This window comes from Lampetra planeri, chromosome 20 (genome assembly GCF_965212315.1).
Source record: "Lampetra planeri chromosome 20, kcLamPlan1.2.h2, whole genome shotgun sequence".
Classification (NCBI taxonomy): domain Eukaryota; kingdom Metazoa; phylum Chordata; class Hyperoartia; order Petromyzontiformes; family Petromyzontidae; genus Lampetra; species Lampetra planeri.
In genome coordinates this window covers 11,999,710-12,014,271 of record NC_136126.1, presented here as the reverse complement: position 1 = coordinate 12,014,271, position 14,562 = coordinate 11,999,710, and the positions used below count along the sequence as shown (strand labels likewise).

At 43.8% G+C, this 14,562-nt stretch overlaps 1 protein-coding gene across 6 annotated transcripts in view; it reads left to right on the top strand.

Annotated features, from left to right (window-relative positions):
• LOC144724456 (ras GTPase-activating protein nGAP-like) overlaps positions 1–14,562 on the top strand; it is a 589,022-nt gene that overhangs the window by 503,142 nt on the left and 71,318 nt on the right. For all 6 annotated transcript variants that reach the window (XM_078603594.1, XM_078603592.1, XM_078603590.1 and 3 more), the window contains one exon: positions 492–654. In XM_078603594.1, the coding sequence (XP_078459720.1) occupies positions 492–654 (163 nt within the window). The remainder of the gene's footprint in view (positions 1–491; positions 655–14,562) is intronic.

Sequence of the window (14,562 nt, the reverse complement as noted above, 5' to 3'; positions counted from 1 at the left end):
TCTGTGTCCATGCCACTGCCACTCACCGGTCGCCGAGTTAATCTGAACAATTAGCAATTCCCATTTGGGTCACGGAACGTGACGCAGAGAGAGTTCTTGGGGCGGGCATTCTGTGCACTCCGTGGTCACCTCGGCCACCTTGCTTTTCCCTGCCCACTACCCATGAGCCCCACTGTTTCTCTGCATCTCGGAGTGAGCTGCAGACAATCAGAATCAGAATATTTATACTGGAGGAATCCGATGAGCTATGAAGCTCTTTTTCACAAATGTCCATTATTTCACGAGGTTTTAGCCACAGCGAAAGTCTTACTACATCCGTGGGCGTTGAGAAACGTCGTCACGGTGGTGGTGATGGTGGTTGTGTCGTCGTGATGTGCGCAGCAACCGGTTCAACGCGGCACCACCGCGGCTTACATCTGTGGCCGCAGAGCAGCGTTGTCGTGGTGGTAATGGTGATGGCGGTCGTGATTGTGTCGTCGTGATGTGCGCAGTAACCGCTCCAACGCGGCGCCACCGCGACTGAAGTCGTCGCGCTCCCACGAGTCGCTGCTGAGCCCCAGCAACGCGGTGGAGGCGCTGGACCTGAGCCTCGAGGACGAGGTCACCATCCGGCCCGTGCACAGCAGCATCCTGGGCCAGGACTTCTGTTTTGAGGTACGACGACAGATTGAACAACGCGACAGAGCATCATCGCGTATACAAACAGCTTCTCGGCCTTGTCCACACCACCGGTTCAAAGGGAACTGAATGTGTGGCCTCGTTGTCGTTGAGACCACCGACCCTGAAGAGTTGGGGAAATGTGGCCGTCTCAACCAGCAGTGAGACAAAAGGACACAACGGCTTCATCATCATTAGGACTCATCGGTACAGCATGGTCATCAATGTTTGCTGCTACAGTATGACCTCTGGTGTGATGGGTTTTCTCATCACGTACAGATTTGAGTTATTGAGGTGCGCTGTGCCTACAGCACGAGTTTAGATCGCCAGTTGAACGTCTCTTCATGGCTGATGGAGACTGTGAGCCAGATAAATCACTGGTGGCAACGTGATGGAGTTACCACCTACTTCCACCGTGCAGCCACTACTAGTTAACGTTTGTGATGACTGTTCCGATGATTTCCACATCCCCATGTCATGTATGGTTATCCACCTTCACCTTATCTGGAGATAAAACCAATGGTGTAGTCTTTACACCGAGTGAAGAGATGTATGTAATTATTTTTTGTATTAATAACGACGATTATGATTATGGAAATCAAGTTTGTGACTGAGTATATTCCTGACCTGTGTGGAAGGTAAGTGTTGTCCCCTCGCACACATTGGGTTTCCTGCTGGTAACCCGGTCCTCCACGTAGAAGACGTTGGCTTTAAAAATGCATTGACCAAGTGACCCAAAGCAAGAGTGCCGTGAGATTTAGTGACTTTTTTTTTTCTGTCTGATCAAATAAATATATCGTTAATGTTAATTAATCCAACGACGGTTAACTGCGTCTTTTGGAAATGTCAGAGAGTTATGTCAGCAGTAACCAAGGAATTAGAACTAAGCATGTCATCAATGGTCAGTTTCAGTCTACTGCTGGATCAACGCTTCCTCCGAGTTGTTCCCCGTTACGCGTGTCGTTCGCTATAGCCACGTCACAGGGCAGTGATCCCACACACGCATGTGGACCCCGTGTTTGCTGGCCGGCTACTCACCGGTCGCGTGGCGTCTCTTACACTGGTGTCGCCTTGTCATCGCCCACACTTCTGACGTTTGTTGTACCCGATGGCTGTACACATCTAACGAATATTTAATCTCCAATCACATTTTTTGTTATTTATTCACGGAACAAAATGATCATGACGGAATACGCTTACACATTGGCCACAGTTTGTTTTATTGGAAAATAGAGATTTGTTGGTCAGTATAAAAAAAAATAGGTAAGTCAACTTAAAAAAAATACTGCTCAGAATACTGGTCCCCATCAGAGGAATGTGGAATTTCTGCCGCTGGCTTTGGGCTGCGAGTGGAGAAGGGCACGACCTCACGATCGCTTGATCAGGCTAAGGGAAACACTTGGACTTTCGATGTGACCCGATGTAAAGTGCGAGGTGAATTGCACAAATATATTATTCATACGAACCTTTAAAGTGTACGACGCTTAGTTCAAAACACTAGAAACCGATATCACAGGGCAACTACAATGCCGATGAGAAATGTAAGATCGCAAGCGAGCCGGGACAGTGAGGTCTGCCGTGCGTGTTGAGATGCCGACGCCCAGCACAGACATGCACACGGCAATGCCACTCCCCCGGCATATGTGTTACACCAAGCTGAATAATGCAATGTGCATATAGTTTGTGCACTGTGTATACGCAATCCATTAAAACAGAAACGAACGGCATTTGCACCAGTGGGGGAGCCACATTAAAGGGAAGGAATCTCATTAAAGAATGGCCCAGAGTGTTGTGGATCATGAGTTGGGAGAGGGTTCCGAGGTGATATGAAGCTCCGTGACGTTGCTAACTGGACCCGCTAGGCAGCCCGATGTGTCTCTTGGATGCTGAAATCACACAAAAGCGGTGGTTCTGAGGAGAGTGGCCCTTTAAGGGCCCATCGATGTACAGATTCTGTGCACTTGTGTGACGATGCTGGACTGATAGCTGCTGATGAATCCCATGGAGTCTTGTTATTTCTTCACGCTTCCGAATTTTGTTTCCGAAATGCAGTTGTGGCCTTTTTCATTATTGTCAGTGGAATACATTGGTGATGTCGTGTGTTTTTTTTGGCATACGTGTAGCGTTCATTCAAAAATTAAATGGTCGGATGGAATATCGCACCATTAAAATACCATTAAATCACAAGTTCATCGATACAACAAATGGCCTACACGTATAAGTCAATAACACATTAACGCATTCCGATAAAACCGCACCAATAATTTACCACCTAATTGCTACAATCCTATTATTCCTTCGGTGATATCCACTCCAGCAACTTGCATTTTATTGCTGCCTGTAAGTCTGCTAAAATGCTTATATTAACAATGATATGTTCCAGAATTGAACATGTACATTCATTTGCCATGATTATTTTCAAAGATGCTAATGTTTCCAGCGAATGGATTACAATCATAAGACACAGCGAGCGGACTATCGCTGTATCTATGGGACCTTTTTGCCATTATCAAGAATGATGAAAAATAAGAACAGGTTTTACCCTTTCTGGCAATAAATCAGGTGTTAAGATGTTCAAACTCTAAATAGATACCTATTACAAGGCTTCACGTCCGCATTAACCACACGTACTTGTGGCAAAACAGGCAAACGTGCTCTGATAATTCACGATGTAACACAATTTTTGTTCCTGGGTAGTAAGTGTTAATTTCGAATTGCTTATGCCTCACAAGTACAGAAAATGGATATTATTCTCCACAAACGTTGCTTTTGTGACCAGGACTTTGTGTGAATGAATGACACAAATGCACACGTTTTCTCATTTAAAATAAGTCAATTTTCAAAATATTTGTTACACAGTGTTATTAATGGAGTAGATGATTAACTTTGCTTTTGTGTCCTGGTCACAAAAGCAAAGTTTGTGGGGAATAATAGCCGTTTTCTGTACTTTTGAGGCATAAGCAATTTGAAAATACAACTTACTGCCCAGGAACAAAAAAAATATGTTTTTGTTACACAGTAATTATATACACATTGCCTTTGAAACTGATTGCCCTACACTAGAGACAGCCTTCTGCATGGCCTTGTCGCACTACCAGTGTTAGCCCAGAGAACGCCAAAAGTAGAGCAGTACAGAGACAATGGCACACGTATCGGAGCACTACTACTGCTGTGTTATAGCGAATGGGCCACAGAAGACCAACTCGATCAGAGTCGGCATAACTTGTTAATTTTGGTCCAGCACAAAGGTCAGTCTAGGACACAGTTGCCACGGAATGCCTTTTTTTCTACACTATACTCCCCATGCTTTATATCTATCCTCATTTTCTGACAAACTTGACCTTGCAGACCCTCCTATTTGTCATTTTGAAATGGGACTTTAATCGTAGACTCGCCGTGTTTGTCCTAGGCCCCGTTATCTGACGGCACTGTCGCGTACGGTAGTATTATTATTATTATCTGACGGTCCGCAGCCTCTCGCATGCAACCAACTATCGTGTCACGTTTGACTTGAGATGAACACAGTCGTTGTGTCGTACAAAGTTTATAAATCTGATTTGAAACCACCTGCCCTTTTGGAGATGTAAGAGGAGAATTTAGTTGCACAGTAATGCTGTTAAAAAAATCTCACTGAGGCGTTAAATAAGACCAATTTGTTACACTCAGAAGTTTTTGTATTGTTTAGTTTTTCAGTTGCACTTTATTTGTTAAGCTAATAAGTTCCATGGTTCCCTGTGCAATCTCGAGGCTGCAAATTGAGTTGCATTGTAGGGTGCTTATAGTTAACCAGTTCCTCATTAAAATGTTTCGTATGACCCGTTATAACACATTGTCATTACCAAATATTCTGTATGCTCTTTATCTTTAATTGGAAAATCAGATTTGATGGCTGTTCTTTGTAAGAAAATTTGTAAATGTTAACACACGTTTACATTCATTTAAAATGCTGTGCCCCACGAATTCAAATTGGTTTTAGTATTTTTAGCGTGGCACGTGTATTGTTTCTAATCTTTCTCATAGATTAATGCTATTTAAACAATTGTTTGTTGTTGTATGTGCATCTAGTACACTCACCTGTGTTACGACCGGAGTGGTTGTCTACCTTTGAACATGAAACACAGACCCTCCAAAGTCAATCTAAACTATTGAAACTAAACTACTATTTTTATTTTACTAGGTAAGGCCCAATGAGCTGAATACCTCTTTTTCAGTAGCGGCCTGGCCACCAATGATGGCTCAACGAAGTGGATTATCATCACGTGGACATTTAGAGCAGCCAAATGCTCTAAATGCGTGACGCTGATTCTAAGTGTGGAAGGGAAAACCGGAGGACCCGGAGAAAAATCCACGTGACTACAGGGAGAGCATGCAATCTCCATATATACAGCAGACGTCAGAGGCGGAATCGAGCTCATGGCCTCCTGTATACCAGGAGAGGTAATTTTAAATTCATTTCAATGTCTCTCCTGTGTGCACACGGTAAAATGCGGTGTTTATTCAGGGGGCGTGTTGGACGAAGTTGCAAATGCGGAAAAGATGGGCATGGTTATGTTTATGTTGCCTATGAATTTTGGTGCCTGGAAAATTACCTTTTGACCATGACACATTTGATATATATATTTGTACATATAGAAAAAACGTAATCAGCAGAGCATTAACAAACACAGCGAAGCTGGTATTAATAGAATGCCAAGACACTGTTATGCATCAGTGGGGTGCTGGCTGAAGAATGGGTTATTTCCATTACTTCTCAGCGTGAGAACTGTGCAGGAGTAATCTGTGATAAGCAATGAGTATGAGAGTGCTTGCTGGTGACAGTACATGCATTAATGCACGTGCGTTTGTGTGTGCTTGTCGTTGAGTGTGTGTGTCTGGTGCACAAGTGTGGGCGTTAGCCGTATTCTCATGCCGCTGTGGTTGCGAATGTAGACATTTGTTAAACAAAGGAACTTTTAATACTCTTTTGAAGTTTCCATCCCCAATGGTATTCCAATAAATTAAAGACACTTTTACTTGTAACTATCACAGGAAGGACCACATTGTGTCAGTCAACAGCCCCCTAATAATGTCAGGGAATTTCAAAAGTCACTTCATTTAGACGTGAGCCAGGTCCCTCAGCTACACTCTTTTGAGTCTCTAAACTGCCACATGGCAATCAAACAAATCATTGGAGCTCGGTTTAGCTGAGTGAAAACCCAATTTAATATTTTGTTGTGCAGTAATTGGTATCTGAGAGCCCATGGACTCACTGGTTTTAAGTTTGATGGCTGTTCAGATTCAAACTCGCAGCGTCTGATCTGTGCCGATCGAACGCTCCTCTCGCACTCTTAATGAGAGCCGCACCTTTACTTGGCCTGCTTGCCTGGGCCACTGTTACACGGTGGTGAGATGTTTCCTACCTCACTTGGTATACAGGGGAGGACATGGGTCCGATCCCAACGCTGACGCCCGTATATTTGGAGATAACGTACTGTTTTTTTAATTTCTTCCAAGAGAATGTTTAATTTGATTTCTAAAGGCAATCACCACCATAAAGACAATTATTACATGTATTATTGTCTTTGCATTATTTATTTTGGTTTAAACACATGGCATCTAAAAAGGACACACATGAAAATTAGTTTTGGCAAAATGGTTTGTCAATATTGATGGGAGAGGGACATGCAAGAGGCCCAGTCCAAAGCTTTGTTTCCATGTTGGCTGGTAGCCAATTTAAATCTCTTCACTGCGCCTGCCTCTCCTCCGCACACTGGCCAGGCTTCTGAAGCACAAACACGCAGCATTACGCCAATGTTTGGCAAATACTTCTGTTGTCAGGTTCCTGAGTGACCAGCGTGACATCTCTTCTCCATGCATGCATTTCTTGTACGGGGCTGCTGTCACGCATCCTGTATACATTGCTGATAAACACACACACACTGGCTGCCTAGAGGAAACCTTGTGCTGAACCTTGCAAGAAAGCCGTGGCTGAGTGGCCCATTTAAAATGAGGCCCACGTGTCACACACTGGCAGCTCGACTACTTTAGAGGGGGGGGGGGAGAGGGGGCTAAGCAGTGTTGCCCCTGCACACGATTGTCACATGCCAAATGGAATCTCATCATGGGAACATTTTCCTGGCTCCTTTTATCTACGTGGGGCTTGTCGTAGGTTCGTGTGAGAGGAATATGTAGTCGTTTTGGGGGGTTTTTCCCGTGCAATTTTTTTTCATAGCGTGCATATAATTAGGACAAAAGGTATTGAAGTTACCGTATTCTTGTCATCAGACGAAACTGGTTACAGATCATTGCACCGTACATTTGCATTACTACGTACAACAATCAATATTTTAAATTTGTTGGTAATGGAAATATTTAACCTGAATAGTTAGTGTGGCTCTCCAGAGCCCCTGTGGAGGGTATTTGGCTTATTTATCCACACTGGCCCAACATCGTGGCAGAGGTGGTCTCATAGCTGCCGATCAACTCACTGGTGTTGTGGTGCATCAATGCATACAGTGAAGGAGAAAAGTATTTGATACCCTGCTGATTTTGTACGTTTTCCCACTAACAAAGAAATGATCAGTCTATAATTTTAATGGTAGGTTTATTTGAACAGTGAGAGACAGAATAACAACAAAAAAATCCAGAAAAACGCACGTCAAAAATGTTATAAATTGATTTGCATTTTAATGAGGGAAATAAGTATTTGACCCCTCTGCAAGACATGACTTAGTACTTTGTGGCAAAAACCTTGTTGGCAATCACAGAGGTCAGACGTTTCTTGTAGTTGGCCACCAGGTTTGCACACATCTCAGGAGGGATTTTGTCCCACTCCTCTTTGCAGATCTTCTCCAAGTCATTAAGGTTTCGAGGCTGACGTTTGGCAACTCGAACCTTTAGCTCCCTCCACAGATTTTCTATGGGATTAAGGTCTGGAGACTGGCTAGGCCACTCCAGGCCTTAATGTGCTTCTTCTTGAGCCACTCCTTTGTTGCTTTAGCCGTGTGTTTTGGGTCATTGTCATGCTGGAATACCCATCCACGACCCATTTTCAATGCCCTGGCTGAGGGAAGGAGGTTCTCACCCAAGATTTGAGGGTACATGGTCCCGTCCATCATCCCTTTGATGCGGTGAAGTTGTCCTGTCCCCTTAGTAGAAAAACACCCCCAAAGCATAATGTTTCCACCTCCATGTTTGACGGTGGGGATGGTGTTCTTGGGGTCATAGGCAGCATTCTTCCTCCTTCAAACACGGCGGGTTGAGTTGATGCCAAAGAGCTCCATTTTGGTCTCATCTGACCACAGCACTTTCACCCAGTTGTCCTCTGAATCATTCAGATGTTCATTGGCAAACTTCATACGGGCATGTATATGTGCTTTCTTGAGCAGGGGGACCTTGCGGGCGCTGCAGGATTTCAGTCCTTCACGGCGTAGTGTGTTACCAACTGTTGTCTTGGTGACTATGGTCCCAGCTGCCTTGAGATCATTTACAAGATCCTCCCGTGTAGTTCTGGGCTGATTCCTCACCGTTCTCATGATCATTGCAACTCCACGAGGTGAGATTTTGCATGGAGCCCCAGGCCGAGGGAGATTGACAGTTCTTTTGTGTTTCTTCCATTTGCGAATAATCGCACCAACTGTTGTCACCTTCTCACTAAGCTGTTTGGCGATGGTCTTGTAACCCATTCCAGCCTTGTGTAGGTCTACAATATTGTCCCTGACATCCTTGGAGAGCTCTTTGGGCTTGGCCATGGTGGAGAGTTTGGAATCTGATTGATTGATTGCTTCTGTAAACAGGTGTAACAAGCTGAGATTAGGAGCACTCCCTTTAAGAGTGTGCTCCTAATCTCAGCTCGTTACCTGTATAAAAGACACCTGGGAGCCAGAAATCTTTCTGATTGAGAGGTGGTCAAATACTTATTTCCCTCATTAAAATGCAAATCAATTTATAACATTTTTGACATGCGTTTTTCTGGATTTTGTTGTTGTTATTCTGTCTCTCACTGTTCAAATAAACCTACCATTAAAATTATAGACTGATCATTTCTTTGTCTGTGGGCAAACGTTCATAATCAGCAGGGGATCAAATACTTTTTTCCCTCACTGTACATACTGCTTGGTAGATAGAAACATTCCCATTGTTTCAACTGCCGTGCCAGGAATTTGAACCGGTAAGCCTCGGGTTGCAAGTCCCCCGGTCTGTTAATTATCACACCAAGGCAGTACGGTGTTCCATGGTTTTTCACGAAGTGTGGCTATACGCGAATTTTATCTGGAACTCTGCACGACTGCATCCAGAGAGAGAGAAAGAAAGTGATGCGATAAATTGATGAGAGATACAGTGATGAGAGATAAGGTAAGTTCATTTATAAACTGATTAATACTTAAAGATGTATTTTAATTTACTATATATTTATTACAACCAGCTTTTATTTAATTTTGTTATTATAATTTTATCTTCTTGTGTTATGATAATTTTCACGTATTCTATAGTTTATTTGTGTATTTATTTTAAGTAGGTAATTTATTAAATAGATTTTCGTAGGCCGCCATCACTATCCACGGAATTTGCTTTTCACGAGCGTCTCCGGAACGTACTGCTCTCGGCGAATAAACGGGGCAATGCCGCACCCTCGAAGTTGTATCTGTGCAACGTACGGCACAAGCAGTGTGGACACCATCAATTGATGGCGTTTGTATTCTTTGGGTTTTTCGGTAAAGACACGTAGATAGGTAATTCTTTTTTTACAAAAAAACTACTGATCACGACCGCTTGTGTTGCGATAGAAACGTCGTAGTTTTTTTCAACCTTTCTACGTGACTTTACCGAAAGACCCAAAGAATATGAATTCCTGCAGTCACGAAAGCTTTAAGTCAAGATTAGATGTTTGAATCCACTACTGGTAATTTTACCTCATAGATACATAGGTTGTGAAGAGAGCACCGTATTTTGAGATTATTGTGAAACACAAACACGCGCACGTGTTGTTGTGTCCCAATGCAAATTGGCAATGCTGAGCATTGAGTCCGAGACTCTGAATCACCTGCAGTTGGCATCACTTTCACAATAAATATACTACAGAAACATTTTTTTTGGAGGGAAATGGACAAACAGCACAATCACTCTAATGTTAGCAGGTTTGCCCTTGGTAAATCGTACAGTTAAACCACTATCCAGTTATATCGTGTCATGCCATTAATCATGAGGAGGCTGTGCCAGACATCCTCTTGATGGAAATATTTAAATTGCCACTCTACAATCCTCTCCGCCAGTAATACCTCAAAGCCCGGTGATGGCTTCCATTTGCGAGTGAAGCGCAAAAAGACTCCTGCGCGGACAGAAGAAGCGTCAACAAAGCCGGCCACACAGACAATTACCAGACTATTATTGCCTCATTTCCTCTCGACACATCTGGCCGAAGCACACAGGATTTTAACTCCCGTTTTAATCGAGGCAATGCGCTCCTTATTGTTATGCCCACGCGGCGTCGCGTCCATCCTTCTGCCTGAAGACACCTGCCATTATACGACAACTACAAAGCCCCTCGACAAATCACTGTGGAACTTTACCACGAAGCGGAACAGTGCGTTACCACTCAGTGGAACAGCACGTTACCACTCAGCGGAACAGTACGTTACCACGCAGTGGCAACAAAACACTTTTTTTTCGCATTTTCATTTCAGAATTTAGTTTTTGCTGTCTCATTCTGGAATGAGAATGTGCGTGTTCAGATGACAAACCCAACACGCGCATCATGTTGCACGTGTGTCCGTGTGTTTATCGGCAATAGCATTTCTTCGTACTGGTTGAAATCCCCCGGACAAAATGGAGGCTCCTTGGTAGACGAGCTGGGCAGCTTGTTAACTGTGCTGTGCCAAGTCCAACACGTGCAGCCGTGGCCCTACAAGATATCTGAATTTGGCCCCAGGCCATGGAAGCCCAGGTGCGGGTTCCACACAATTACATCACAACGGCGCTTGCCCATTCCTTGTAAGTTCCAGCAGGGGAATTTGTGATTTAGGGTTATGTGCATGATGTCATCCACCATTGCTGGAGATGATCCACAGGGGCTAGGATGGTGCCCGCGCGAGGGCTTCCTCTGACACTCTACTGCTGCTCTGTGCAAACAAAGGCTTTGTGTTTACTGTTACTGTATGTGCTGAAATTATTACAGGGAAATAATGAAATGAAAGAAATATGGATTGAATACTGTCATGAAGTACACTGCTGTATATTACATTCTTGTGGAAGCACGGTCTGTGCTTTCATAGCCGAACGACACAACCGGGCATACTCATAGGGGTTTTAATTAGATACCAATTGGCTTAAATGGTGGTCACCGTTTTGAAAGAATAGTGAATGTTTCTTCAATACCACATGCAGTATTACCACACTGCAAAGTTCGCTTTTTTTTCATACAGCAGCCCTTTTTTAAATGGACGAAGTTTTAAGAGAAAATATGGACGGAAAATTTTTCACAGTATAATTTTAATGTTCTTGGCAAATGTATGTTTCCTGATGTAACTTCTTTCACAAGCGAGGTCCCTTACTGCACATGGCACAGTACTGAGTCCATTAAATAAAATTTCATTCACATAAAGAAGGAAAAGGAACTCTATCGTTCTTCGTGCATAACGTCTCATTTCACCAACATGTCTGTCATCTGATGAAATCGTTTGCCTTTTGTGCCATACCCTGATAGATGGCATTCAAGCACTGAACTTAAGTTGCCATTTTTTGTAATTATCTTGGAGAGCAGCTGGTATTTTGAGCACGAGCCTGGTTCGATATTGGAATGGTGTCCCATACCGTATAAGAACCATTGATATGATTGTAGTATAACATTTTTTTTTTATTCCTGTTTTTAGTTGTATATTTGTTTTATTTTCATTGTTATTTAAATTGTGCGGTCTTAAATATATGTAATTATTGTTAGGTCAAGAACTATCTAAAGTATGCGCTGTCCGGTGTACTAGGTGAAAATGTCCTTGCCCAACCCTGTGTAGCCTGGCTCATCAACAAACATAACACATTTAATGAGTTATTGCAATACCCGTTCAATCAATTGGATCCGTTATTATTGGGAAAACAAATATTTATAATTCGCCTTCGGTCCTTGAGAATTTAGGAACCCAGAGAGCATAGCTATAGACATGATACCGACATCAGGCACCCACGTCCGGATTGCGCATTGATTGTCTAACAACTGAGATGAAAAAGAAAGCGCTGTGTTACACCGAGATTGCGTGCCATATTTTGAAGATATAGCCATCATAATAGCAAGTGGAAATTCACTGCAGAAAAATAATTGAAGAATTTAACAAAGAAGACGACAAAGCAGGGCTGAAGATAAACATGATCTAAGCAAAAGTCGCGAACAGCAGGTTGGGTAAACAAAAGTAAATGTTTGTTTTCGGAACACAATTGGAAACACAAAAGGGTTTATTTATCTTGGGAATTGACGAAAGGTGGAGGAGCGTAATTAAAACGATGAAATGGTTGAGTTAGTGCAGGCCACGGTGTTGCTTTTTTTTAGCATTTGATACTGAAATGTAAAATAATAATTTGCAAGTACGTGTTCCTGATGCAAGTATACGTCGTTTAAAACCAGCGCAGTTTGCAGCAGCTTGTTGAAGCCGGTGGTGATTCAGCTTGCTGAGGCCGGTGGTGATTCAGCTTGCTGAGGCCAGCGTGAGTCACGTCAGGCCTTCAGCAACAAGCAGCTGTAGCACTTTCCAGTCAAAGAGCGTTATCAGCTTTAACATCCTCACGTAGCATTGAGGCCACTCCGTGGCTTTCTTTCGCATATCTTGTTGATCGCCTGACCTCGCACAACCCAACACGGTCATCCCTCTTGCACTCTGATGCTTTCCATATCGTTGCTGATCCTCATACCCAGCCTATCCACACTGGGGAACTGCCTGGAACATTTACCAGTCATGTACCAGGCAGGGAGTTGCCCGGTACATTGCTGCAATGCATTTCCACTGCCTCTTCAGGGATGTAGTTTTCTGTCAAATTACGCATGTATCCTCTCTCGAACATTTATTTTCTTTGATAGCTTTTGTAATTGATCTTCCAGGGGGAGGGGGTTGGCGGGGGTATGTTGAACTTTATTGACACCGTACGTAGCCAACCGCGATAATCAGAGGTGCAGGGGAAGGACAACAAACTAAAGACAAAAAGCAGTTATAAAAAAATGAGATTTTAATGAATATTTAAAAGTGCATGGCTCCAGTGGCTTCCTAATATCGGAAGGCAGAGCGTTCCAGACGGCCGCAGAAGCGCATCTCAAAACACGCGATGCAGTGGCCGTCTTTGTTCGATGGCCAGCCAAAAGTCGCTGCTGCTGCTGCTGCTGCTGCGAGGATGAGCGGAGCTCGCGTGATGGTTTAATGCTCATTGACGAGATCAGCGAGGTATTGTGGTTCATTTGTGGCAAGTTCTTCGTGTGTAATGAGTGATGCAGACAGTTAACAAGTTGTGCCACGAACCCTAGTTGTATTCCCAGTCACGGCTCACATGAGTTTCGAGTGATTTGAGTGATATCGGAACTGGTCCTCTGTCCCCCCCCCCGACCCGCTGCACTAACCATTGTGGCGAAGCAGGCTCGAACGACCCCATCCACGAGCGACACAGAGCAGGGAGGCATTCGTCAATCAGCTACGCGAGGTTGCGCCGCTCTGCGTCCGCTAGTCTCCAAATAGATGCACACAATCTATTTGGGACGGGCAACGATTGGTAAAGTGGTTGGCAAGCGCCGGGTGTCAAAAGCACGTCGGACGTCCGCGCGTTCTCCCACGCCGGGGGCTCGCGCTTGCCACGTCCGAATGCGGTGCAGCAAAAGTGTCCCCTCCGGTGGCTGGCATTCTCCGGTTAGATGCGTAAGAAGAGCTGCAGGTCTGTAGGAATCGCAGTTGCCTTTCAGTAACGCGACAGGTGGCTCGGTGCTAGATCGAGCGAGCGGCTCGCAGCAGGAGTGTTGCGAGTTTAAATCCTGTTTGGGGATCGACTCGGCCCATCGTCCCTTCATGGGGTCGATAAAGTGAGAACCACTTTGTGGGGGAAATCAAGTGGTTGTGCCCTGTGGGTAGAATCACTCCCGCCATAGGAATGTGGAATTTCCATCACCGTCTCAGGGCTGTAAACTGGAGATGATGGCCGCCTCGATGCTCATTTGAGCTGGAATTCACTCTGGCTGTGTTTTACCTTTGAGTTTTGGTTGCATTTCTCATCAAGAAATAATCAAGTGAATGATACTCGTTGTAGGCATTCGCAACCAATATTATCCAAAATAGAGGGTTTTTTGTTTTTGGGTTAGTTCGTGTGAATATAAATGTCTCGTTAAACCCGCCACGACCGCCCGACATAAACAAAATGTACCAATTCATTACTAGTTCAGCACAGCGGTGTGTTGGAGAGTAAAACCGACAACATTTACAAGAGAATATTGGTGTGCAAGCTCAATGACTCATGCTACTTTTCCACAGTGCCCATTCCATTAAAAACAACAAAAATATTCAGTGATGCACACATAGCGAGTAGAGGCTGGTCAGGCATATTCTTGAATGTCACAGCCAATGCATGGGATTTTATTTCCGTGAATGTTATCCATTAAGTGTTATTAGTCTTTGGTTTGTGAAGGGTTTTTTTTGCATGATATTTTCTTGCCACTACACAATCACTCATTTGTGCTGTTAGAACGCTTTTGAGATTATTTTATGGTAAAAATGTAAATACTGTAATAAAAATGTGGTGGCAGATAGTGAGTTTGGAATGTGCTGCATGTCATCTTGCACACTTGCCTCGTGAATTCCAATTGAGAAAATATCATGTCCTCTACTTATTGTTTGCATTGTTTTATGGTCCACAGCATGCAATCGTTAGGACTGGTCCAAAATTGTATTACAAACGTGTGAGGTTCAC